General features: G+C 47.5%; 5 protein-coding genes across 5 annotated transcripts in view; 1 reads left to right on the forward strand and 4 right to left on the reverse strand.

The window, feature by feature from the left end:
- LOC126565588 (transmembrane protease serine 9-like) overlaps positions 1-25,519 on the reverse strand; it is a 307,009-nt gene that overhangs the window by 261,865 nt on the left and 19,625 nt on the right. The window lies entirely within an intron of this gene.
- The window catches only part of LOC126559071 (RNA-binding protein pno1), a 454,598-nt gene that overhangs the window by 250,033 nt on the left and 179,046 nt on the right, over positions 1-25,519 (reverse strand). The window lies entirely within an intron of this gene.
- Positions 695-9,825, reverse strand: LOC126556589 (probable Rho GTPase-activating protein CG5521). The gene is made up of 6 exons (XM_050211918.1): positions 9,679-9,825; positions 8,535-8,645; positions 2,642-7,551; positions 1,458-2,536; positions 1,146-1,384; positions 695-1,050 (listed from the first exon to the last, which is right to left on the reverse strand). Exons 1-6 carry the CDS (start codon positions 9,782-9,784, stop codon positions 749-751), a joined length of 6,747 nt encoding a protein of 2,248 aa, XP_050067875.1. The 5' UTR covers positions 9,785-9,825; the 3' UTR covers positions 695-748.
- Positions 10,604-11,884, forward strand: LOC126558100 (serine--tRNA synthetase-like protein Slimp). The gene has a single exon (XM_050214053.1). It carries the CDS (start codon positions 10,604-10,606, stop codon positions 11,882-11,884), a length of 1,281 nt encoding a protein of 426 aa, XP_050070010.1.
- On the reverse strand, positions 12,120-25,262 carry LOC126559612 (lysosomal-trafficking regulator). Its single transcript, XM_050215782.1, has 9 exons — positions 25,126-25,262; positions 24,963-25,042; positions 24,475-24,673; positions 24,263-24,379; positions 21,491-24,200; positions 16,671-20,758; positions 16,437-16,596; positions 12,642-16,035; positions 12,120-12,257 (listed from the first exon to the last, which is right to left on the reverse strand). Exons 1-9 carry the CDS (start codon positions 25,222-25,224, stop codon positions 12,131-12,133), a joined length of 10,974 nt encoding a protein of 3,657 aa, XP_050071739.1. The 5' UTR covers positions 25,225-25,262; the 3' UTR covers positions 12,120-12,130.

Raw genomic sequence — 25,519 nt, forward strand, 5'->3', positions numbered from 1 at the left:
CTATCTCTTCTCTCTCTGTTTTTGATTCCTCGCCTTGACGTTTTTCCTTCCATTTTGCACAACCGAATCCCTCCTCTCTACCTTAGCCAATGTTTCATTGTTAATATACTGTTAATAAATAAATATATAAATGTTTGTTGTTTTGTTTGCTTGTATACTCGTCTCTATTAAACCCATCTTTGTCAATCTACCCTCCTTTCTAGTCACTTTCTTGGGTGCCACTTGCTTTCGCATCAAACTACATTTATGTTAAAGCTAATTATTTGTTGCACTTAAACGTAGTTTTAACTCCAACCCATGTGAGCGCGCCACGGGGCGGTAAATTAGTAGGTTCCCATTTTTCTTCTCCCACAGTGCAGCAAACTAAAGAAAAAATGTCTTCTAACACGCTTTTTCTAACCGCTAAATCACTTGCCTGCGCGTTGATGTTGAACATCTGCTGCTAGTGTCGTTATTTGCCACAGAAACATGCCGTTATTCTGGCCACAATCGTCACATCGTACTGTTGACTGCGGCTGATGAGTGGAGCTAGATCGCAGGGAAACAAATGTCCTTCGTCTAGTTCGTTAGAATTGTTGCTGCCAGTGGTGGTGTTGTTGCTATTGTTAGTTTTACTACTACTATAACGTTCAGTATTGCTAGTCAGTATCGTGACGGTGGTCGCAGTCCCTTCTGTCTTGCCTTGCCTCGTCGGTGAGGGTTGCAATAAGGACAGCTCGAATGTGGTAGCCCGAAGCTACCACCAATCTCATTTGATCTTGCGTCCCGGTAGTGTTGGACTTTCCGGTGGTGTACTACCCGGAACGCCCGTAGATCCGATCAGGTGATTTGGCTGGATGCCAGCACCGTAGAGAACGGTCGATCCACCACCACCGCCAGCGGTAGTTACACCGTGCTGTTGGTTAGCTTTACCGCCCTTCGGTACCGCCTTGAACGGGTGGTGTAGCTTGCGCAGAGGCCTTGGAGACGGTTGGTCCAGCGAAACGGAAGCAAGCGTTTGCTGCGTTACCTCACGGGCCGTAGCAACCATCTCGGGATGGTGTATCCAGGCTGCAAAGCATGAGGGGGAGGGGGGGGGGGGAGTGGAGGGATTGAAATTAGTCCTATTGCACAAGACCGATTCCCCAATCACGTGTAAAACCCACTTTTCGACGGTCCACGGCTGTGGTGATCGATTAATGCGGCCGCCAACGGAGCCGATGCATTTGTCCCCAATGCGATGGACGAACCTGCTGCTGTCCCAGCACTGGATGCACCCACTTTGCCAGTTCCGTTGCTGTGCTGCGCGATCGGACAGAAGATACGAGCGGTAAAATCTTCAAATGTACTATTTTCCCGATGGCGCAAAGCCACTGTATCGATGGACCTATTTCGCTCCTCGTAACTGCAAATAAAAACAAAAAAATAAATGAACATATTATCCATGCTCTCCAGGCAACCCAGTTCATGGCACTTACTACTGCTGGTACAGTGGAAGCGAACTTCGCTTTGCTCGACTCGCATTGATTGCTGACGCGCGCACCAAACTTGCTAAACAAGCGCCTCCAACAACCATCTCGTCCGACAGCGGACCAAACCACGGCACTTCCGGCTTTTTGTTCACTGTCACCCGGAACAGGCCACTCTTAAGCGGATAAATCACAATCAACACGTCGCAAAACTCGGTCGGCAAAATGTCCCGCCGATAGTCTCGATTGTGTTCGCTCCACACGATGTGCACTTCGTCATTGCCCAGGTGGCGGGTTTTGTTCAGTATCGCTTCCGGCGTATCGGACGGCATGCGTGTCGACACGTGGTAAATCACCTCCAGGAATGGTGTCGCATAGTATGGTGCCGTCTGACCGCAACCCTGTCTCGGCAATCCACCAAGAAAGCCATTGTGCGACTCAAGCTCTACCTCCCATCCAAGTGCGGATACGAACATTTCGTACGTACTGCTGCCACACCCGTTCCGCAGAATGCTACCCTTGTCTTCCTGTCCGTTGGCTACGTAAATCACAGCCATTTTGTGAGTTTCGCGGCACTTTTGATTATCGAGATTGCGCAATTCGCGTAGAAGCTTGTCGGTACGCTGCAGAAGATGGGTTCGTTTGCGCCGTTCCCAACCGGCAAGACCGAGCTGGTTGAATAGAATGCGTCCGAGCTGGAATGGTTTCGTGGTGACATCATTACGATCGAACTGCTGATGGTGCACGTGTTGATTAGCATTATTGGAAGTTCTTGTTAACGTGCCCATGCCGGAATCATCGGCATACGAGTGACCGGGTGAGTAGCTACCGTAACCACTGCTAGCCATAAGCGTTGGAAACGATGATGTTCCACTCGTCAGCGACGACCGTTCGACGACATTCAGTGGCCCGTTCATACCGGCATTCTGACGTGCTACTGCTTCCGCTTCGATTGTACGTTGATTCAGGATGATCGAAATGGTTTGACCTTCTAAACCTGCACCGAGCGGGCTAGGACCAGCCGTATTTAATGGTACTTCCGAGCTGTCCAAACATTCTGGACTTGTGTAGCCAATGTATTGCAGCAGCTAGAATAGAAGCAAACAAATAAAAAGGATTTGATAACCATGATTACTAAGAAATGTAGCCGTACTTATAAACGCCGGCAGCCATTATTCTTTCCCACAACTTACATCGTCTAGCTGATCCAAATCGGGTGCCAAATCTTTTGCCACGGGCAGCTGATGTACCGGCCGATGCCTCAAAGTGTGCCGCGGGCCGTGAGTCATCGGCAATCCAATTGCGGTGGACATTAGGGGATCGATCGAGGTACTGCCACTAGCAAAATGTCTTGAAGCAACGCTATTGTTTCCGGTCAGTTGACCAGAACCAGAACCAGCATTGGATAACGTTGAATAGGCATAGTGCCGCGAAACTGGCGCTGAGCTTTGGAATGTTGCATTTCGTTCATAATCGACCGGTGTCGATGTGGGAACCGATAGTGACGGTTCCTGATACAGTATCGAAGCATCCCAGCACGCTTTCCCGTTGAGATCGCGTAACAGCAAACGAACCTGCCGGTTGGCTGTAAGCAATCCTGCGGTAGCTCCTCCTCCCGGTAGCTTTAAAGCCGGCAGCTCAATAAAGCTTGCCACCAGTTCCGGACTCAGCATAAGCAACTGTAGATTCGGTGAAGCTAGTACATGCTCCATCGCATCAACTCGTGCCCCAGCGATAGAATTCTCGCGCTGTAGCGTCGCAACGGGCGGGCCTGTACTAGATGCCCCTCCCGGAGCGGCAGGATGAACCGGAATTGATGAAGCTGAAGCCGTCATTAAATCATCCTGCTCATCTACCAACGAACTAAGCCGCGTTGCTCCAATCCCCATCGGGAAGTGTCCGAGATTGGTGATCAGATGCATTGCGACCGTTTTAGCACACAGCCGAATCGCCGACTGACAGTTGGCTATTGACTCCGACGTTTGATAACTTCCAGCATCTCCCGATCCACTCTCACGCACATCATCCACCATAATGGTCGAATCAAAATCTTCGTCCGTTGTGAACAGCTTAATACGCTCCCCGTTTTGCAATCCGGTCGCTATTTTGTAGAGAATGCGAAACACGATCAGTATGAGCGGTTCCGATGAATCGTGATGCTTTGGTTGTTGCAGTGTGCGCACCGAGAACGACATACACAACTCTCCCAGTGTCAGCAGCAGTGAAGTCAGTACCGTCTTGTCCGATTCTTTCGGATGCGGTACATTGTGGATATCGAGCGAGAGGCACACCGTATCGATGATTAGTTGCGGCAGACGCTCGATCTGTTCGATCCGGGCACCCTGTTCGGCGCAAAGCTTCAACGTTTCGGACGCTAACCGTGCGATCGTATGGTGTTTAAACTGTAGCGCTTGTAGGATGACCTGGAATGCTTCACGAATCCGTGGATTAACGTTGTTCGTTACAGATTCGCGACGTGAGCCGGATTCGCTGCTATGATGGGGGACTTTTTGTTTAAACGCTGCCTCACCGTCACCGCTCGGCTGAGCGCTAGGATTGGTAAGGTTCTGCAGGATCCATTGACCCAGAGATGCGATTGCAATGCAGCGTGCTTTAGCGGTTGGTTCACGGCGTGCACAGCGTAGCACTACGTTTAGCACGTGTTCCTGCAGGTCGGGACACTCCATTAGATCGATGTGTGGTTCGGACGGTTGCAGAACTGGCCCGGGAAGGGATGTTCGGGGAAAGCAAAGCAAAGATCCAAGCAATCCGGCAACCTGTGCCCTTGGAGCATGTGGACCTGTTTCGGAGGATGTAAGCACAACCGTAGCGGCATGGACCAGATCGAGCAGTAGAAGCGTGTGTCCCGGCAGTAGTAGACTAAGAAATCGTGGTCCACCAAGATAACGCAACGCAGTGTAGGCCATTGCACGATCTTCACCGGTTAGGGCCTGGTGCAGCGCATGGTAGAACAGTGGCAGCTGATGATTGCCCAAGCTGGCACCACTTTGTACGATCGTGCAAAGCAGCTGCATGGCGTACAATTTACCTTGAGCGTACTGTGCGTCAAGAGCAAGCGCACCGTAACACCATGGTGCTACCAACGCAACGGGCGGTACAAGATTCGTACTGGCTGGTGTTGCCGTCGAAGAAGACGCCGAATGTCCACTTCCATCGAGCGAAATGCCTTGGTTCATACGGATCTTTATCAAACTCTCCGTCATGCTGACCAAATACTGATACACCTGGGCATGCAGCTTAGGGTTAAGGATCTTGTTCACGTCCCCGAGCGCACCGAGCATGCGTCGCCACATCACAGCGGCTACATCCGGTAGCCAACCTTTAGCTGTTCCTCCAGCCAAAATTGATCGACGATCAGCCGTCGCACCCATCGACGAAGATGAACCCCCGAACGAGTGTGGATCATCCTGCGTATCGATACTGGAACTATCAGCCGTAAGTGCATCGGCTATCTGCATGGGAGAGTCTTTGATTGAACCACTTTCAATACCGCTAGAAGCCGTCGGCGAAGGGCTACGGGATCCACCAGCTTCACAGCTTGTCCCAACGCGATTATGGCGGTGATAGCCATCATCATCCGGATGGTCTTTTTTCCCCGGACCAGGTGGTCGTACCGAATCCAACGATACAGCACGTCGCAAAACGCCCGTAACACTGGATCCTCCCTGAAGTTCACCACCGAGCGGTACTTCGGTGCATTCGGAGAAGGAGGCCATTTCTAAATTCTCACTACTAATGCTCAGGAATGTGGATGTGTTAGAGAGCAACCGGGAAAAGGAATGATCACCACCGGCGGCGGTGTGATGATGATGATGGTGTTCTGATGCCGCATTTTGCTCTCGTGCATTGTTGCTTCGCATTGTCAGGGCAAGTCCGGCAATTCGCAAACGACGACGAGCACGCGATTTCCGGAATGGAGCTGATAGTAGACTTCCTTCACTGTAACTACGGTTCAGTGATGGTGTACCGGGGATGCTTCTCGAGCTTGTGATCCGCATACCTCCAGCAGATGATGTTGATGTTGCCGTTGTCGTCATTGGACCACCTCCATTAATCAATCGATCATCATCCAATCCTGACCTATTGTGACCATTCTGGCCGTTATTGACACTACCACGCATAGAACTTCCACCGTCCGACGGTACCGAAGCGACCACATTACTTCCATTCGTAAATGTGATATCATGCATCCCGGCGGCACCTTGTCGGTCGGTATTGTTCGCTCCACCGGGACCATCCCTTCCCATCACCGAACGGCTACCTTCGCTAGCCGTCCAATTGGACGGTGTGCCACGCTTTCGCTTGCCTTTCTGTTCAGCCAACCGGTCCAGCGGTAGGTCGGAAAGATTTATATTGTACACCTGCCGTGCCAGCACGCGCGTTAGCGTCTGCATCGTCTTGTCCCACTCCACAATCAGTTCCTCTCGGTGCGTTAAGGACGACAAAACTTTCAGGAACCGGTCCCATAGTCCTGCATTTACGGGAACATTCGTGTGCGCCCGAATCCACGTAACGATCAGTGTTTGAAAGATGGGCTGTGCCAGTCTTCCTCCGAGATTGTTTTTCTTCGCGTTTGGTGGTGAATTCTGTAGTATAACGGACGTAACTTGAAGCAGTACAAGCAACAGTTGCTCCCACGTTTTTGCTTCCATGCGCGTTTTCATTACCATTGTACGATAAATGTTGAGCACACGTTTACAAATGTCGGTCTGCTCGTCGAGCGGTGTAGCGTAGCCGTCTGCATTTGTCTTTGATTGAAAGTGTAAATTTAAATGTGCTGTATTGACCATAAACACGTTAACCGCATTCGTCACAAACACCTGCAGTACGTTCTGCAGCCCAGCACGTATAGATCCACCCTCCTTTGTCATCATCATGGCGCCAAGGTATGAGTCGGTGCGTAATCTTTGGCTACCCGGGCGACTATTGCTGGCAGTCGGAGAGATTGTGTCCATGGACGGTACCGTGCCACCGGGTGATCCTCCTCCACCGACCGGTAGTGCTTCCAGATCCGGTTCGAGCAAAAATGGTGGCGGTGGTATACTACTCATCCAGTCACGATACACGGAGATCGCAATACGCATCGCCTCAATCTGAGACTTGGAGGTAAATGCCATCAGAAATGCTTGGCGATAGATTTCGTGCACAAAGTTCACCGTCTCTCGACTCGAATACAACACATCACGTACTAGCTGCGTTTGTGTGTAACCCATGTGACGCAAATTCGACAGCAGACTGGCATGATCTAACGAGCCTCCACCAGTAGTACCCGGGCCCGGTTCATCTTCGATAGAAAGGATCTGTTCTAGCTTGCTGTTAACGTGCCGCTCGTGTGTATATTTTGCTATCCAGATGATGAGCACCACCACGCACGAGCTCATCACCTCCTCGCGCTTCGAAACGCTCCGGATGACGGGTAGGTCGAGCTTCGGTTCGTACACCGAGGTGCTGTAATCGAACGACGGACAAAACACGGGCAGGTACTGTTCACGGAATTTGGTCAGCAAAAAGTTGAACGTTCGAATGTGCCGTTGGGGACTGTTGTCGCGCCATTTCAAACATCCGCACGACTGAACCATACAGTCGAGCAAAATTTCGAGACCGTCGCGCGGATCGGGTGCAGCCGTCCGTTCGCTCGAGCTCGGTGGAATGAGCGGTTGAATTTCCGGTGACTTTACCGGATGTGTGGCGGTTGTATCGTGAAACACTGAGCCACCGAGCTCTCCTTTTAGGTTCGGATGATTCAAAAGGTCTTGCGCGATGAATTCACTGTCGGACGGCATAGGACCGGTCGGTGGTGCATTTTTGCCTCGCTGCGGTACCGACAGTCCAGGTACCAGCTCGGTAAACATTCCATGCACGAAGGGTGGTGCATTGTCACCAAGTGCTTGATACCATAGGAGAAAGTATTTTACACCCTCACGTCGTAGCTTCACGCTGTTGCCGTAGTGCAGTAGCTTCGCAAGAATGCGTCCGAGCGAGTGACACTGCCATCGGCGCTGTACCAGTTCGGGAAGAAGGCATAGGATTTTGCTCAGCAGCCATAGTGATCCGTCCAATTCTTCGCGATGAGTTTTGTGTACTGTTTTTGGGATGGAAAAGGAGACACAAATTAGTATAAATAATCAATTTAATGCATTAGATCAAACAAATCAGAACCAAATTCAGCTGAATACTTCTAGACTTCTATCGTTGTAGCAAAACAGGCTCAGAAGCTCAAACAATATTAAGTAAGGACATCAGATAATGAAGAAACGATAGCGATTACTATTCCTTGATGAAGATAACTTATTTAATGTTAGCTGTAGTACTTGTACAATTAATGATGATCCTAATGTACGTTTGATGGTAAAGATATGACTTTAATGCTCTAAGGAGATTTATTTTTGAATAGATTATAATAACGTGCAAAATTTACATGCAAACTTCAGATAGGAAATTTAGTTCATTAATTCTACTAAAGCCAACAAATTAAAGCAAAAGCCATGTCAGCCATGTTAATAGTAGCGCATAGAACTCTGCCAACACAGTTCTTCGCCCACTTACCGATATGAAAGGATAGTTCTGGTGGTAGATAGAGAGAGTATCATGATCGTATTTTGCTTTTTTGTTTGGGTAGAAATTTAGTTCGCAAATCACAGACATTGACCAAATATTTTTCAGGAATTGTTGTGTGTTTATATGATAGTGCAACATTTAACGTGCACGCAGACCGGGACGAGATTTTCATACACATTTCATACAAAGATTAAACCATATGATTAGCAAGAGTAGTATTTTTGTGGTTTGTGACAGCACAAAGAATAGAATATGAACGAAGGAATCAAGATATGGGGAACAGAGAACTGATAAATTTACATAAAACCTATCCTCCTGCTACAACAAAAAAAACACTCGTTGCTATGGTAGCAGCGTGGGATTTGAAATTCCACAAGAAATGCGCTTAATACGTTGACAGCTCCAAATTTGGAGAAGCAACCCGTGGGTGTTGGGCTTAAGTTGAGAGGGCTAAACTCGGGAGGGAATGTGGTCATGTAACCCTGGCCCTGGAACCAACACACTTACCGCGCTGCTTCAGATTCGCCTCGGCCTGCACAAACGTGTCGTAAAGGATGTAGTAGACGTGACTGTAGTTCGCTTCGAATAAATTTTTTGCCTCATCGCTGTCCACATGCTCTGCAAAAAAAGGTAAAGAAACATTAAAATAGGCGAATTGTACCCACCGATCGATCGAAGTTGATTTTTCTTCCAATTAGTACGCAAAGAGGACGATTGTAGCCGTGTTGCATATTAAATAGAGGCAATATACGCATCCAGCTGCACCAACTGGACGTTTCTTCGTATTCCTTCGTATTTGATGGTAACATTAGCAAGTATTGGGATCACTTCTTCACTGTGCGCCCACCAAACGATGATGATCAAACAATGGATAAACTTTTCACACCACACACACGCATAAACTCGGGCTCGTCTGCGTACGTCGCTGTGAACCACCATGAACTTGTAGTAAATGGATTGTTTACGTTTTTTATCCCTCGTTCTCGCGATTTGTGCACTCTCGCAACCAGGTCGCCCTGCGCCCCAGCACACGCAAACCGATTTCTCATCACAGGACAGCAGCTGGTGTTGTAGTGTGTGCTCTCTTTTCTATTGCTTACTAGCTCGTCCGTTCGCTCTCGCGTTTCTGTCTCTGTGTTGGCCATCGACGTGCCCCCACTGCCGTACATCATTCCACCATCATGGCAAGCATGAAAATCTAATTGTTTGGCAACGTGTGCGTACGGTACGATGAAGCAATCCAACGATTGGTATGTACGTACTGCACTCCAAGAACGGGATAGAAGGGGTTCATGCGTTTCACCCCACTGCCCCGTGACTTCATCAGCAACAGCGACCATACAGCCCAAAGCTTACGTGTGTATGGGTGGGTGGGTGAGAGGCGATGGGAGGTTTGAAAACATCGCATACAGGTGTGATTCACGTCCACTTTCTTCCTTCCGCTGTTCCATCAACTTCCAGCGCCTACTGTGGCGACGTGTAACACCCAGCAACCATAGATATGTAAATTAACCAACAACATTCGCCGTGCTCAAGCCTACCCTACCGTGAGCCAGAGGGAATCTAACCAACCCAACACGTTTGCATTCTACCGAATCCTGAAAACTGGTAGATTTTGTTACAGATTTTCGCCCTCCCCACCAAGTCTTACCTAGTATCGTTTTCAGATGCCGTAGACGGGCAGCGGAATCTTTCTTGCTGTCTTGTATTTTTTGAGTCGACTTTTTCAAATCGATATTGGCCTTTTTGGTGAACATTTTGAACTTGCTACACCATTCACGATCCGACGAAAACGAATACGATCGTCACAATATACTTGCGCGCACACACACGCACTACACACTAAACACTAGTCACAATATAATGCACCCAACTAGGGCAGAGATTAGCACATCATCGCACTCAATTCCTGCTAGTAGGGCGACCGAGAAAACAAAAACAAATCCTCCATGGTAGTGGAAAAACGGGACACGGCCAACAGCTGCAGCGATGGTGTTGGGATTGTTTTACATTCGATGCATTGTAGGCAAACTGTAGAAGCGCGGAATACGGCTAGCAATACCGTGAATCTTAATTAGGTTAAAGCATCTGAAAACACGAATTCACGACGTACACGAAACACACGCACGTACGGGAGCTACGTTGTTGCGGCCGAATTGCTTTTCCAAAAATTTTGTGTGTTAGTTTCTCTTGGCTACATCATCGCGATGACGTGCGCTAGACTGGGTGGTTGATTACTTTACGTTTGCGGGTCCATGGACCATGTCATGTGTGAGTGTTTTTTTGTGGGGAATTTTTTTAAAGTTTGGTAAATTAAATCTTTTATCATGATTTTCCAATAAGCCGATTGACGAGCTATGACGAGCTTGTAAATAAATTGGTCTCGAAATCGGCCAAACGCAGGATGGTATAAGGGAAAAATATTTACAAATGCCACAAAAATGGTGACCATTTGAGCAACCAGTGTTGAGTCGGGATTGCATAAACAAAACTTTCAGTTGCGTGATGCAGTGTAAACATTATCAGATGTTTCTGACCAATCTTCATCAATTTGTGCTCTTTCTCGCCTAAAAAACATGTTAAAGTTAATTGTATTACCAAAGACAAATGGAAGATTTTTCTCTTCTGCACTCTACCTAACCGGTGATAAAGCACGAGAGCAGTTTGCTGTGCTAGTACCCTACCTCGACTTCAAGCACAAACTGGGTGATTTTGAACGATTGAAACGAAACGTGCGCCTACGAAGGTACCAGCAGCTAGATTGTGACAATCTTATACACCAATGGGAACTGTATCGAGAGGTGGAAAAGCGTAAAAAAGATATAGAACAGTACCGTATAGAGCTTCAGAAACGAATACAGCAGTCGAGTTGTGAGGAGGAACAAAAGCAACTCAAATCACGAGCCATTCTAGCACGCGATGATTTAAAAACGCTCAAAGAGCAAAGCTACAAAGTGGCCGACGCATTCATTGCCAACAGTTTCCTATCCATACCAAATGATCTTCACGAACGTACGCCGGAGCAAGAAAGTAAATGTACGTACGAAAAACCAGCACCAGCCGGGATGAATCGTTCCACAGACGTTGATCTACTGCAGGAACAGCTGGAAGACTTTGGTCCATCCCACCTCTATATGACAGGAGACGCGGCCTGGATGGACCTACGACTACCGATGCATTGTTGTGAAACGTTCAGGCAGAATAATTGCATCCTGTTCTGCAATCCCGACTTTGTGCGCAGTTTTCTCGTTGAGGCGGCCATGATCGACAAGGATTCGTTGTATCTTGTACGGGAAGACGATGAACCAGAGGATAAGGTGAACCTATTGCATCTATGTGGCGGAGGCTCGCTTCTAAGCTTTCTCGGATACTTTACCAAACTGTCGGTGTTTCCTTCGGCTCTGCCTTTGCGATTAGTTGCCAGCGGTAAGCGTTACCATTTCCAGCGGGCTCAATCGAATGAGGTGCACGTATTTGGGGCCTGCAAAACAGCTCAGGAAGCGGAACAAATGTTTGACGAGATGGTGCAGAACTACAAACGATTCTACGATCCGCTTCCTATCGGCTATCGGATTGTACAGGTAGCGGCACCCGATCTTCGACCAATCGAATCGATGCGCGTCGATGTGGAAGTTTTCGATGGCCGGAAGGAGAGCTACGTAAAGGTGGCGGAGCTAGGGTATTATACGGATTTTCTCAGCAAACGAATTGCGTTCATTTACCACGAAGGGAAAGTACAACACTTTCCGCACGTGGTAGCAGGCACTGTGTTGAGCTCGGTAGAGTTGATCAAGTTGTTTCTAAGCAACGGTATAACGCTGGCCGATTTGCCAATGATAAACACATTCGCAAAATAATAAATTGGTTCTTAGCCATTATTCCAAACCATTGCATTGGATAGAAATGTAATTGATTCGCGTTTTTTCTTTTACTCTTAACACTATACAATTGATATTGAAAATGTAATATTGAAAAACTTTAACACTCAACAAGGTAAAGATACATACTACCCAACAAAACATTACGCGCATCGTTAAGTGTTAACCGTAAAGCAATTTCCGATCCATTTCATTTGCTGTTTAACCCACACCTCCTCCGTTCACTTACACACCGTACTGATATGGTTCTAGTATAGTTGGCAAAACACCGGGAAGACCTTCCGCTGTCCACGTTTGAACAGTATTGTTTGCCGTTAGCAGCAGCAGATGTTGATACCTCGAAAACAGGGCGCTACAAAAAAAATGGGAAAAAATTGCCATGTCAATGAAAGTCATTTAGCCTTCTTTTCAATGTCCAAAAATACACCCTTACTTCTATAACCGCCTACCTGTGTAGGTGATACACTTTATATGGGAGTTAGCATTTTACCAGATATGAAAGTCAATAACTCTTCATATTTGTGTGAAATATATAAATTTAAAACATTAAATACGCATCAAATATAAATTGAAAATTAAATTAAAAAATGTTCTTCTACGCATTCCAGATGTTTAAATTTCATATCTTCATGCTATTAAATATTTTTGAAAAATAAAAACACAAAACATACCCAGGCAGGTGGTCATTGAAAAAAAGTTTAAATATTAAAATGGTTTCTTTTTCTTCTCAACCTACCACTTGACACCATCCGGCTCGACGTTAACTTCCCGCAGCAGTGCAAGATTCCAGCTTGAGTAAAACCGTACTATACCACTCTCAAGTGCAACCACGATACAATTCACACCGCAGCCTTCCTTGATCGAAGAGTACGTTATCGCTTGTATAGGACTTTCGACGAACACGTGTTCCACGTACTGCGCGTTCACTGTGTACAGGCGCAACTGATCGCGTCGATTCGTGTCCATCGTGATGTTCACATAATCCGCGTTGTAATTTTCCGTCACCTCAAAACTATCGTCCTCCTCCACCAGGGTGGCACTACTCCACGATTGTTGTCCAATTCCGCCAGCCGAGCGATCACGACCGGCCATGCTGCTGTTGGCCGAATGTACCAGCACAATGTCACCCAACGTTGGACTGATGGCAATTTGGCTTATCCTCGAGTGGAGCATATTGACCGGTCGTGGTATTTCGCGCACGTACATTAAACTGTTCATATCCCAAATGGCAGCACAACCGTCGACGGACACGCTTACCACAATCTTGTACTCCATCGATACGCGAATCGCACTGATCGGTGCACGATGCTTGATCAGTTGAATCGGATACGTCCAATCCATCTGATCATCGTGCGGTAGTCGTTGTTCTTGCTGTTGCTGCTGCTGTTCGTCTGGGTCCATTTCTAACCGTCGTCGGAGATTGGCACTCTTCCGATCGATCCAGCGTCGGAACGAGCTTGATCGCGAACGTGACATCATGGTAACGGCCGGTTGCATGTTTTGATTAAAAAAAGAAACACGTCTTCGGCGTGACCGCTGCTGAAACACCACAATACGCCCGGAACGGTGCCCAAAAAAGATACTCGTACAGTGCGGATCTGTACCGCACGCCGTGATGGGATCGTACGCGTTGCTACTGCCGCCATAAAATAGTTCTCTAGATCGTTCGGCGACAGGCGCTCCACTTATGCTACTACTGTCCTGGAGTGCCCGTATCCTTAACCGATCGTCCATTTCACCCCAACTAATGGTGTAGTGTTTCTTCGCCCCGGTCGTCTGTGTTGTCGCACAAAACACGTTCATCTTTTCCGGCAACACAAAAATTTTCTGTCCATCGAGAGTGACTAGCGAAGTTGGTGGTAAAGTGGGTCTTTCGCCCAACAATTCTTTGGATGATTTTTCCCACACATCCACAAGCTTCGGATCGGAAAGGATGGGACTGCCGCAATAAAGTCCCCACCGCAGTCCAACGACACTTTCCAACACTTTGGGCGGATTCGCGGTTAGAGGATTCATGGCCGGCGGTGGATGAGCCGTATCAAACAGACGGCGAGGCATCTGGCCGTACGTTTTGACCATCGTTTCCAGTGCTAGCTTCATAACCGGATCGTCTATATCAGAAGCCGTGAAATCGCAATATGTTGCAGGATGAAACACGTTGATCGCATCGATCGCTGCCTGGCCCGTTTGCTTGTAGCCGAAAATTAAATCGATCCAATGGCTAAGCTGACGGCGTACAATGTTCGCCTCCAGTGCTTGCCGATGGATCAGCACAAATAGGCGTGCGGAACCGTTCGACCAGGGCGGTAATTCGACGTGATTAACCGGCTCGCCGGATTGTCGCGTTCCGAAATCGAAACTTTCCTGATTTTCGAGAAATTCGGGGAAGGTAAAAAATTCCGGTATCAGCTCCTTCACATCCGTTGGCGAATCTTTGCTCGCCAGATTCCACGTCGTTTGCAGCGAATGAAACGTTCGATCCGGTATATCGAAGCTATCGTCTTGATACTGCAAAAAGAGCGAAGTAAAGGGAAGCACACGCACCAAAAAGTGTAGTACCGTGCCGGAGTTGGAATAGTGTGAACTGTAATGGTATGGTTGAAGCTTTCGCCTTCCATTAGGTTCGCCACTCTCTTCCGCCTGGCGCAAGTGATTGTAATTGTTGATGTAATGCTTTTCCAGTTCACGGTGTTGTACGGCGATCGGTTTTTCTAGAACACGGAAACTACGCTCCGCCAGCAGATCGAGCGTCCTGGTATCGTAGTTGGCCAATACCCAGGGAAACACGGGATATTGCATGAGATCGTGAAACGTTCGGCCGGAAATTTGATTTAGTAGCATCAGATACTCCCAGTTCGAGAGGGACCCCTCGCGCCATTGCTGTGTGTACTGATCGAGTTCCTGCCGACCGCAACGTACCACAAGATCGTGGAAAAATCCTTCAAATGTGTCCCGTTCGCTTGGATCACGGGCAAATACGATAAAGAGCGATTTACCACACTTGAGAAATACCTCCACTGCGGACTCTTGATGTTCGTATCGTTTGGTCCATATTTTGGTAATGTCATGAAGATCGTATATTTCCAGCTCGCCCGTTTCGTACGGTTTCAGCACCAGTTCCGTGCTCGTTATGATACATTCACACTCTAGCTCTTGACTGGGGGAAGTTTTGCGCACTGTAAACGAGTACAGTACCTGATCCTCGACCGAATACTCATGCCGATAGTCGTTCGAAAACAGATACGCCAGTAGCGGCGGTTGTTCACGTGCATTTTCCTTTTCGGTACTGTTTTCGGGCAGTGCTTCCTTCATCAAAAATCGCCTATCTATCGTCATCGGACAGCGGCGCATACGCTTCAGTGCCATATCTGGCCCGTACGTATCATCCAGCTCCCAAGAGTTGGGATAATGGTGGGCATTGTACCAGGGCGCATCTTCGTGGGTCATCCGCCTGACTAGCTGATGCCACTGGTCGTAAAATCGATAATCGTTATCTTTGCGCAACTGAATGATCAATTCCTTCCGTAGTCTGTTCTGCTTTTCAACACTGTTCCGTGTGATTTGCATGGCCGCCACCGTACACGAGTAGATAAGCTTTTCCTGGCGTGCTATCGATTTCGCGATTGTTTGCTCCTGATCGTTCATACTGATCGCTCGCAGATATTCAAAGTCTTTCAACGTCTGTGTCAAGTTCCAGCTGGCACCGTGCGACAATCCACCGTCAATCGTTTGATAGAATGTGTTCACCAGCCGTAAATCTTCCAGCGGGATGTGCTTCTGATTTAGCAGCAGTATGCTCTGCACAAACACTTTCAACATTTTCACATCACAGATTGCCGACAGATGGTTGCCGCCACCTTCCAGGTACTGGGCCAGCTGGTTGATGGTGTAAATTTTTAACCGTATCGATCGTTTTGGCAAAAGACACCAAAGGATAATGTTGCCACCGCGAGGATTACCGTTCAGAGTACGATTCATCAGATGGTAGATGAGAGCCATTTCCGCTTCGGATAGATCGCCCTCGGGTTCGCTGTTCGTAACGAACTGGATTGCCTTGTCGTGGAGTCGGTTGAAGCGTGTCTTTATCTCCGCCTTGGACAGGTTACATCCTGCCAGTTCGACGGTGAAAGCTGTTGAAAGCAAGCATAGTGTGTTTGTAATATTTTAAAATTTTTAGTTTAAGTATTATGGATCTTTTTGAGGCATATCCCATTGTCTATCCTTAAAAAGCGAGATCCCTTCTCCCGCTACACATCCCATCATATGGCGTATGGCGGTTACGCGTTACGGTTCAAACGAACCATTTATTAGAGCGCTCTCGGACTTCAATAGCTCTCGTATCACCTGTTCGACTACAATGAGCCTGTGTCTCGCTTTCGTTCCCGTCTACCATATCCCTGCTTTTTTCAGTCCTTTGTTAATTTCCTACTATTTTTTCTCATATCCCTCAGCTGGTAAGAATAATTTGTGTAACCATGCAGGCAGAATAATTTAATTGAAAAATAAATACATAAATAATAAAAATACTCACATGTATTCTTGTTACCAATGATCGATTGTTTTGGACGAAAGATGAAAATCTGCAGCACGTTCCTCAACAGTGCCGCATGAAGATCACGTACCGCTTTCGTTACACGTTCGTTTTTGTGCTTTTGGACCACCGTTAACCCGTTCAGCAAATCCCAGAAAGGCTGCAAAAATATTTTTTTGAAATATAGAAAGATTGCTTGGCTTATAGATAATCGTATGACGTAAATCCACTCACATTAGCGACGTTGCTCAGAATCATCCGGTGCGAAAAGCTGGTCAAAAACTCCAATAAACAGGCCCGACTTTTCTCCTGCAACATTTCTTCCTTTTCGTTCATTTTTACCGCCGTTTTTACCAGTGCCCACACGAGCCCATTATCGATCATATACTGACCGGCCCGTCGTCGATGCTTCGTGCAGATGTATTCAATCACAAACAGCACACGACCGAACAGCTTCGGATCGACGTGTGCCTGTATGAGGATCGCTATCAACACGTTCAACCCATTCTCGTGAACTATGTCCACAAAACATTCATGTAGCAGCGCAAGTGGCGTATGCGATTTGGTGATCCACCGGACGCAACTACCCAGCAGCTCAGCGTTCACGCTATGCGCGCCTATCTGATTGGCCAAATGGTACCAAAACACTTTCGCCTGTTCTTCGCTGTACTGTTGCAAAATTAATCCACCACCCGATGGTCCACCACTCATGGCGCTTCCGTTTGGACTGTTAGCAGCCGTCCGAGCACCGCCAATCCGATCATCAATTACAGCGACCAGATTGAGTAGCATTGTTCGGATGCGAATGTTGCCATTGTTCGCTAGTATAAGCATCGTTTCAAGGATACGATTTTCACCACTCAGAAATTGGCTCGCATCACGATCCGGCAGGATTAAAAGAAAGTCGCACATGATGCGCAAGAAACTTTCCTGCAGAAAGTCGTTGCCGGTGGCGAAGTAATTTTGCTCGAAAAATTTGTACCTAATCGCAGCGGACGTTGTGGACGAGGACGTTGGTGCACTTTGTGATTGTTGCTGACCGCTACCAGTACGGTTCAAATCATTCCTCGGGCATCCTCTTGGCGAACCGTTAGCAAATCGCGGTGATCCAACCTGCTTTTTCCTACTACCGGAAGATGCGCGTATGTTCGGTGTGCTTTTTAGCCGTCTTAACTTGCGTTTGCCGCTTCCCTGTTTAACGATACATTCAAGCAAACTTTTCCTACGTAGTTTACCTTCGGCAATGGCTTTGTTTAGTTTTTCGTAGCATTCTTCCGATCCTATGCCACCGTCGGGAGAGTTTGCCAGTTTTGGACTTTTTGGTACATTTGTTGTTGGACTGCGTTGCTTTTCATCAGCCGAAACCGTACCACTGGTAGCATTAGGGGAAGAAGTATCAATGATGAAACTAGTTGTGGCTGACTCGAACGAACCACCGGATGCGATCGTTAGTGGAAGAATTTTGCGCAACTGCGATTGCGGTCGAAGACGGCGATCCCGTAGTTGCAATTTAGGTGTTGTAGGTCCACTACTATTACCACTACTACTCGTAACCGTACGATCGCTACGTTTACCGCCTCCACCACCACCACCACCGAATTGGTTGGGGCTTATGTTGAAGTAAAACTTTTGTCGATCGTGCGTTACGTAGCTATCGGTGGGCTTATGCATCAGCAGCAACAGTTCCATGATTTCATTCAACAACGCCACCTTTGGCGGTGTCGCCGACAGGATCGCGATCAGCGAAACGAGCAAGTCAGCTGCTTTGCGTGAAATTTTGACCGTTTTTGCCGGAATCACAAAGTTGACGCGACAAAAATCGATCAAAGCCGGCACGAGAGAAGCGTCCTGCAAGCGCTGACAGTTGTACATCATGCCAGGATGCTTGTCACGTGTGGCTGTGGCCAGTGTGGAAAGTACGAGATCAAGCACCTCTTCTGATTGATCGATCCAGATTTGAAAGTTTTCTAACAGGAACGTTATCATGCCGGGATAACGAATGCGGGCAGAAGACGTCATTAGTACACGGTACTGGTGGCCGCGCTTTGCCACGATCGGTTGATCGAACGCTAGCTCCAACAGTGTCGTTAGTAGTGCGATATCTTTGTGACACTTTTTGCTCTTCAGCACGACTCCGATCAGTTCGAGATAGTTGCATTGGACAAATTCGTTAAAGAAATCTTGATTACAGTGTGCGATACGTAGCAGCAGCTTGAGTGCTGCCACATGTAGTGTGGAGGTGTCGGTAATCTCTACTACACGGGCGAAGAATACGAGCATAACAGACACACCACCCGCGATCAGTAATGATCGTTGAAGCGATTCTATTTCCAGGGGTCGAATTTTTCCGGCAAACGACATTACACCGATGGCTTGATGGCGGCTGATAAATGAATCCATACAATTTGCGGTCAGGTACCCCACGTGGGCCCTTTCTATCAGTTGCAACGAACTTACCATTCGTAGATCATTGACCGACAGTTTGGAAAGATTCAGCGTGCCATAGTTCGGAATCATGTATCCGGTAGCGAAGGCTACAAAGTTGGTGACGTTCGGACCAATTGCGTAAAGATTTGCCAACACTGCCTCGTCCGTGATGCTTCTGCTGAACAGATGTACACCGGCAAGACCGTATCCTACGGAACATTCGTTCGATTCACTAGCCCGATGACCAACGGCCAGAACGGTTAGGTCCGTGTCGATGTGGATTTTGCACGGGTTCGGGAACGAAAGCTGGGCTAACTGCTGAACACCATCGTACGTGACAGTTAGCAGCACCAGCTCATCGTTCTGTTGGACGGCGAACGTTAGCATAGACCAGCAACCTTCCGGTACGCACCAGTCCTGTCCTATCGTGCACTGGCGCAGATTCACATCGATCGGTGCAGCAGTCCGTGTGTCGACTCGTTTCAATGGCGGCAAACCTACGCCATGCTCAGCCATAGCCTTCCGACCCTGTCCAACGGGAAGTTGCTTGAAACAGTACACACACTGAGCACGTGGTGTATCAAGCATAAACGTGTGCGATACCGCATCCGTAAGTCCACGCAACAAATGCTTATACATCCATAGGTGTTGCATCTCTTTGGCACAGTTGTCACAGCATTCCGATCTGCTGATCGCTTTCCCGAGATACTGGTGCGTATTGCTTGGGGTTAGAAAAATGTCCGGCTTACTGTACCGTGCCACCAACTGACGGTGGGAGTTGATATAAATCGATATCATTTGCTTCTCGCTACCAACTGATAGTAGGTGCGTAAAATCAGTTTGCTGACGCTCTGCCAACTGCGCAACACGTACCCAAGCCGAAACAGTGAACCCATTCCCATGCCAGGGATAAAAGTTGGCGCAATTCATCGGTACGATTGTGGCAGCATCAGTAAGCCCGGTGCGGACATTGAAAAACGCGTGATGTTCCCGCAGGAAAGTGATCTTCTTCGCCAAGAGTACATCGCACGATGAGGAAAATGTACGATCCGCATGCAGCACCGGAAATTGCACACATTGGTAACCTTCCACACCGGAACCTCCCTCAAACAGGTTCGTCAGCTTCGTTAGTATCAACTGCACAGGAGGATCTTTACCGACTAACAGCTGCATAAACTTGATCAACACCTCCGGCACATCAAGATCTACGATCAGATCAACGATCGCTGCCTGCAACTCCTTCAACCGTACGTCACTCGATTGCAGAACCGTTGCAAATCCGCGTATCAGATACAGTGAACCGCCAAGATAGTTGCGAATGATGTTCAGCTTCACAACCATCTGTGCCAGTATGGGGCACCAGTGTTCCGGTCGCTCAACACAACGGCTCGCCAGTTCCACCAATATCTCCGTCACAATCGTACAGATTTGTTCATTTGCTAAACGGGTCGCCACTGGGGGATACACGGGTTTTACACCTCCTCCAACAACAATGCTGTCTTTTCTAGCCATCCGTTCCGTCGGGTTGTACGGATCGATTTCTACATCCCCTTCGTACCCATCCTCACGGGCGGTGGTGTACGATTCATCCGTTGAGCTTAAGTCATCCGTCTCATCGTCGTGGTACAATGGTACACTGTGCAGCAACGATTCAGGCTCATCGTCATGCACTTGAAGTTTTGCAAAATTAGTTCGTTCCGTACGTTCGGAAGCAATTTCTGCGTGGCGTGCATCGTACACTGCTGGGGTCGATTCTTTGCGCATTTCCGCCACCTTTAATAGGGCGTGCAGCACGTTGATAACGTTGTTCGCGGTGGTGGGACAGTCCCAGCTTTTGGTGGCACAGTTTAACAGTAATCTTTTCAACTCGATTAACGCCACCTGCATCGTGTTTGCTGTAAACGAGAAGTGAAAAAAGGTTTAAATGATTGAAGAATTTATTGCACTGTATGTATTATGGAACACTTTTACATTTTAAAACTGTGTTCTCTGATGCAGCGAAATGGTATGCGAGCGTTTGAATGGACGCAACACTGATGCATTAAAGCTTTTGTAAGAGTGTGTACTAGTGATGAGAATAACAACTCTTTTCAAGGATTCAATCTTACGCGTTCCATACAGGGATTTATCCCAAAACATTTTTTTGACTTTATGTTGTTTCGAATCCTAAAAGAGTTTTTAAAAACTTTTTGCGATTCAAATCTCTTAAAACTTTAAAAATTCCTTGCAATTCAAATGCCTTTTTGTACTGTTAATTGCCTAGGAGCGAGTTTGATAATAGCGATTCCCACTAGCGTTTAAACACTCGGTGGGATTCGAATCCCAAAGGAGTTTTTACAACTCCTTTGGGATCCGAATAAACTTTGCGAAAAGTTTATTTAAATCATTCATTGTACTGATTTAAATCACTCACTCACTCTTCTGCATTACGCACAACACTAGTGTGTGCGTTTGGTATAAGAGCTGCATCAGTTATAGGGTTTCAAGACCATTGGCGTACGAGCGTGTGTGTGCTCAACAAATAACGAACCTACAGTACAACTGGATCGGATTGCATTCGGTACACCCTACCAGGCTCACCCGCCTTTACGTTACCTTACCAATATAGCCAATACAGCCACACTTACCTAGCTCCGGTTTTAAGTTTTCCTCTGTAGCATCGTTCGGCAAACCATTAATAAGCAGCAGCATCGAAGCCATGATAGTTTCGAGCAGGTTTGTTAACTTTTTCCTTATCACCATATTTCCCGGATCGATTAACAATTTTCTTGCATCCTCCGGAAGACTCATCAACCGACGTTCGAGCGCGATTGCATTGTGCTGCTCGGTACCACCGAGAATATCCTCCATCAAGTTACTGAGCATCTGACGTATGTTGAACAGCTCCGAGAGGGACCATTTCTTTTCCAGCTTGTTATCGGTACGGTCACTACTACTGCTGGTCGGTTGACCATATGGGAACATAAATCCCTGCTGCAATTCGTCATTAGCTGTTGCGAGTTGAAGTTCACGCAAAAACGAGAAATCTTCCTCCTCGGCCGCACTGTAGTACAAGCTGGCACTAGATAGCGAACCATCGATCAGCTGATCGTTGAAGTGAAAGATGTTAAGTACACTTTTACGTTCCGGTTCGAAAAGTGGCAAGGTTTCACTGTGATCCGTCAGCAATGAGGGAGGTGTTTCGGGTAAGTGTAGGTGTGCATCCGATTTGGAGGAAAAATTGGATACGCTTCGGAAGAGACACACGCTAGCTAGATTGTAAGCGAGGTCAAGAAACCGGGTTACTGCTTTAACACCGTCATACCGTCGAAAGAAGTGACTTCGGAAACGATCACTCTCTTTCAGCAATTGACGGACCGTTTTCCAATGATCCTGATGTAGTTGGAGCATCGTTTCCAGTTGGATCTTACGTTGTTTTCCCACAGCTAACGATGATTTTCCAACAGATTTAAGCGATACTTCCACCTTGCTGTCAGCTATCGCTGTAAAAATGTTCCCTATACAAGTGATGTTTTCATCCAAATGGTTGAAAAGCATTTCCGTCAATTTCTCCACCAACTCCTCTTGCAAGGAACGATCACGAATGCCGACAGTCATGATCAGTTGCATGCTGTGTGTGAACTCCACCCGCCCATTGAGAGCACGCAACAGTTCGAGATTGTCTTCCCGATAAAACAAATTCATCTCACGCTGCTCCTGCTTCGCGACGACTCGACAGACAATCAACAGACATGAATTTACGATCTCCTTCCAACCGTCATCTTCGGTGGATGGCTGTTCTTCCAATTCTATTCTTTCGACGAAGCGATCCAATTCACCGTGCAGCTGTTTCAGCACCAATTCTTGCAATACAAACGCTCGTAATCTAAACGGAATAATGCGTACAATATCCATCAGGTATCGGAGAAACGTTGGCATGCGGGAACGATTTTCCGACCGCTTGAACTCGTCAAACACCTCCCGGTGGATGCGAGTAAACTGCTCGTAGAACGTGTTCGCAGCATGATCCGATTCACACGTTTCGCATTGCGATCGGTTGAAGATTGCATGGACGATGGCTCGGCTAGCGAAATTGAGCCTTAGTTTCGGTATCAATTCATCGTTCGATAGCTTCAGTAGCACCTGCAGGGTATGTGCATTCGTGTTGCAACAGCACAGTTGATACACCTTGAAGAAGTTCACCATCAGTCGTTGGTCAGAGTGTTTCACCTGTGGGAATAGATTGAGCAGCAGGTTTTCAAGCGCACACACGTATCCGTTGCGTGCATCCTGCCGGGAATGATGTAACCGGAAGCGACCTTTTTTTGCCTTTCTACAGGCACCTCGGGTTGGTGCTAGTGCATAAATAAAATTGTGTAGCATCGTTATCAGCAGCTCTATCAGACCCGAACAGTACTGTGGGATCGTTTGCATCCACGACTTGCTGCTAGTGAGCGCTCCGCTCCTTGTTCCTAGCTGTAGGAAGCTGTACGTATGCTTCACTATGTCCAGATTACTTTCGAGCAGTTTAAAAATCGTTAAAAATAACTGCTCACTGACCAGATTGTCGCACAGGTGCAGAAACGATTGGTTCACGGTGGAAACGATCGTATAGATGAGATTGTACGTAAACTCGCACGACAGCGCATCAAACGGACGTTCGTGCAATTCGTCCTTCAGCAGCGCGATCATATCGTTAGCAACCGTACGCAGGGTAAGGTCGTTCGTTTCAAGCGTTTGCAGAAAAAACATATTGTTCAGGCACAGCATCACAAGGCCGAGTAGTTTGTGACGTATAACGAGACGATTTTCTAGGCTTTCCTCCAACCGGTCATGGCGTTTCAACTGGTCAAGTGCCACACGCAGACAGGACACGGTGGCCGAGTTTTCATCGATGGTAAGTACATTTTCGTGTACGATCAAGCTTTCGAGCAGGTTTAGCAGGGTCAGTGTGAATTGATCTTGGGAAAGTGTTTTCGTATCGCCAATCGGAGTTGAGCTGCGTTGCAAGTGTTGTGCCGCTTTAGCATAGTCCAACGTTGCGGCGAACGTGTTTGGACCGCTTAGCTGGCGTACGAAGGACGTCGGTATGCCTCCGGTACCATCGAGAGGATGCTGGTTTGAGCGTAATAGCGCAATTGATATCGATCTGTTTCGGGCGTTCCGTTTGAAGCTTTCCCGATGCCATTCTTCGTTGATGGTGCGCATTTTTAATACATTTCTTACAAACTCTCCGTATCCTGGGGGCAGTTCGAGCAGTGGTGATTTTTCGGTGGAAGTATTGGGATCCGTGTTCCACTTCGTAGTTGGTAGTATACGTACCAGTACGGCCGCTATTTCACGACTGTTTGCAATGTCCTGTACGGAGAATTGATATCTAGAATAAAGTGTGCCAAAGATTGTCAGTTTGCTATACCCACTTGAGCCCCAATTTTGGAAAGCGTCCTCAGCAACAGTCCACCGATTCCATTGAGAAAGAAATCCTTCAACCACTGGCAACGGCTTTCGCTGCTATCCGCGTTAAGGAGTACTGCAGTCTGAGAGAAGATAATTTAGAAAACCTGAGATAAGATGACCAACTAACAACCACAGACACAAACATCTGTTTTGGGTCAGTTTCCAACGAACCTACCTGTTGGTCCTCATGCGAGTTGCTATCTAGTAGCTTGGAGCTACAGCATTCCCTTTCGGGGCCAACGTTATTGACGGTGGGCGGACAATTGGTGGAAGCATGCTCAACTGGAGCGTACCGTTTGACGGTGGGATCACAGATTTCGTATATCAACAGAAGAAGCTGCCGTGATAAGGCGGATGAAATGTTCTCGTACCGGCTGTGGCGGCAGATCGGCGGAAACGCCACATCGGATCAAGCAATCAGCGCGGTTGATAAGGAAGAAAAGAAAGAGACACACAAGAGGTTGTAGATTAAGCAAGTTCTGTTTCTCATCCCACGATTGAATCATCATCGTCCGTTATCGACCGAGTGAACTTATCTGCAAATGGAAAGCATTAAACCAGCCATCCAGCTCTAAAAACTGGAATAACAGCTTCCGGAAAGTGATAAGCAAAAACCGGCTCTCGACCTCGGACTTCCCATCCCGGTGCGACACTGCTACTTACTTCAAACGATCAAGCTGGACCCGATCCTCATCGCTAAGCTGGTTGAATCCTTCGAGGAATTGCTCTATCTCGTCTTTTCGCTGCAAATATCACAGTCAGTTAAAGTAAAGGTGTTGCGGTATTAGCGAAAACGTAACCGCTGCTGCGTGAGTACGAGATTTACCTGGTAGATGTCCACCGACGAGTGGGTATCGTATATGTGTGCCCACTGCTGGTACAACTGACCGATGATGACTGGGTCGGGGGACGATTTTAGCGCCATGATCGTGACCGGAGACGATGAAGTTTGTTTACCATACGGGTAGGAGGATTTTATTGCACCTGGGGGCTTATTGGCGTGTAATTGTTTGCGCGTAGCGAAGGCTTTCACACGACACTACACAAGGTCAATATTTACGGTAAGCTGCATGCTACTTTCTTGCAAACGTTCCACCACCTCATCGGAGTTGTCCTTTGATGCAGATGTTGCAGATCATCAAATCCACCACAGTATAATGAAATATCTTTGCAATAGTAAGACGCACTACACAATCAACGACCAACAGAGTAACAACAAT

The sequence above is a fragment of the Anopheles maculipalpis genome, chromosome 2RL, assembly GCF_943734695.1.
Source record: "Anopheles maculipalpis chromosome 2RL, idAnoMacuDA_375_x, whole genome shotgun sequence".
NCBI classification, from domain to species: domain Eukaryota; kingdom Metazoa; phylum Arthropoda; class Insecta; order Diptera; family Culicidae; genus Anopheles; species Anopheles maculipalpis.

Bases quoted from the DNA above. Each gene is read 5' to 3' on its own strand.
- LOC126556589 (XM_050211918.1), bottom strand. From the start codon at position 9,784: ATGTTCACCAAAAAGGCCAATATCGATTTGAAAAAGTCGACTCAAAAA. The intron at 7,552-8,534 runs GTAAGTGTGTTG...TCCCAAAAACAG, and splicing joins GGCGAATCTGAAGCAGCGCG to TACACAAAACTCATCGCGAA. The intron at 2,537-2,641 runs GTAAGTTGTGGG...CTTCTATTCTAG, and splicing joins ATTTGGATCAGCTAGACGAT to CTGCTGCAATACATTGGCTA.
- LOC126558100 (XM_050214053.1), top strand. From the start codon at position 10,604: ATGTTAAAGTTAATTGTATTACCAAAGACAAATGGAAGATTTTTCTCT.
- LOC126559612 (XM_050215782.1), bottom strand. From the start codon at position 25,224: ATGGCGCTAAAATCGTCCCCCGACCCAGTCATCATCGGTCAGTTGTAC. The intron at 24,674-24,962 runs GTAAGTAGCAGT...CTGCCGCCACAG, and splicing joins GTCCAGCTTGATCGTTTGAA to CCGGTACGAGAACATTTCAT. The intron at 12,258-12,641 runs GTAGGTTGAGAA...TTTTTTTTGTAG, and splicing joins GAGCCGGATGGTGTCAAGTG to CGCCCTGTTTTCGAGGTATC.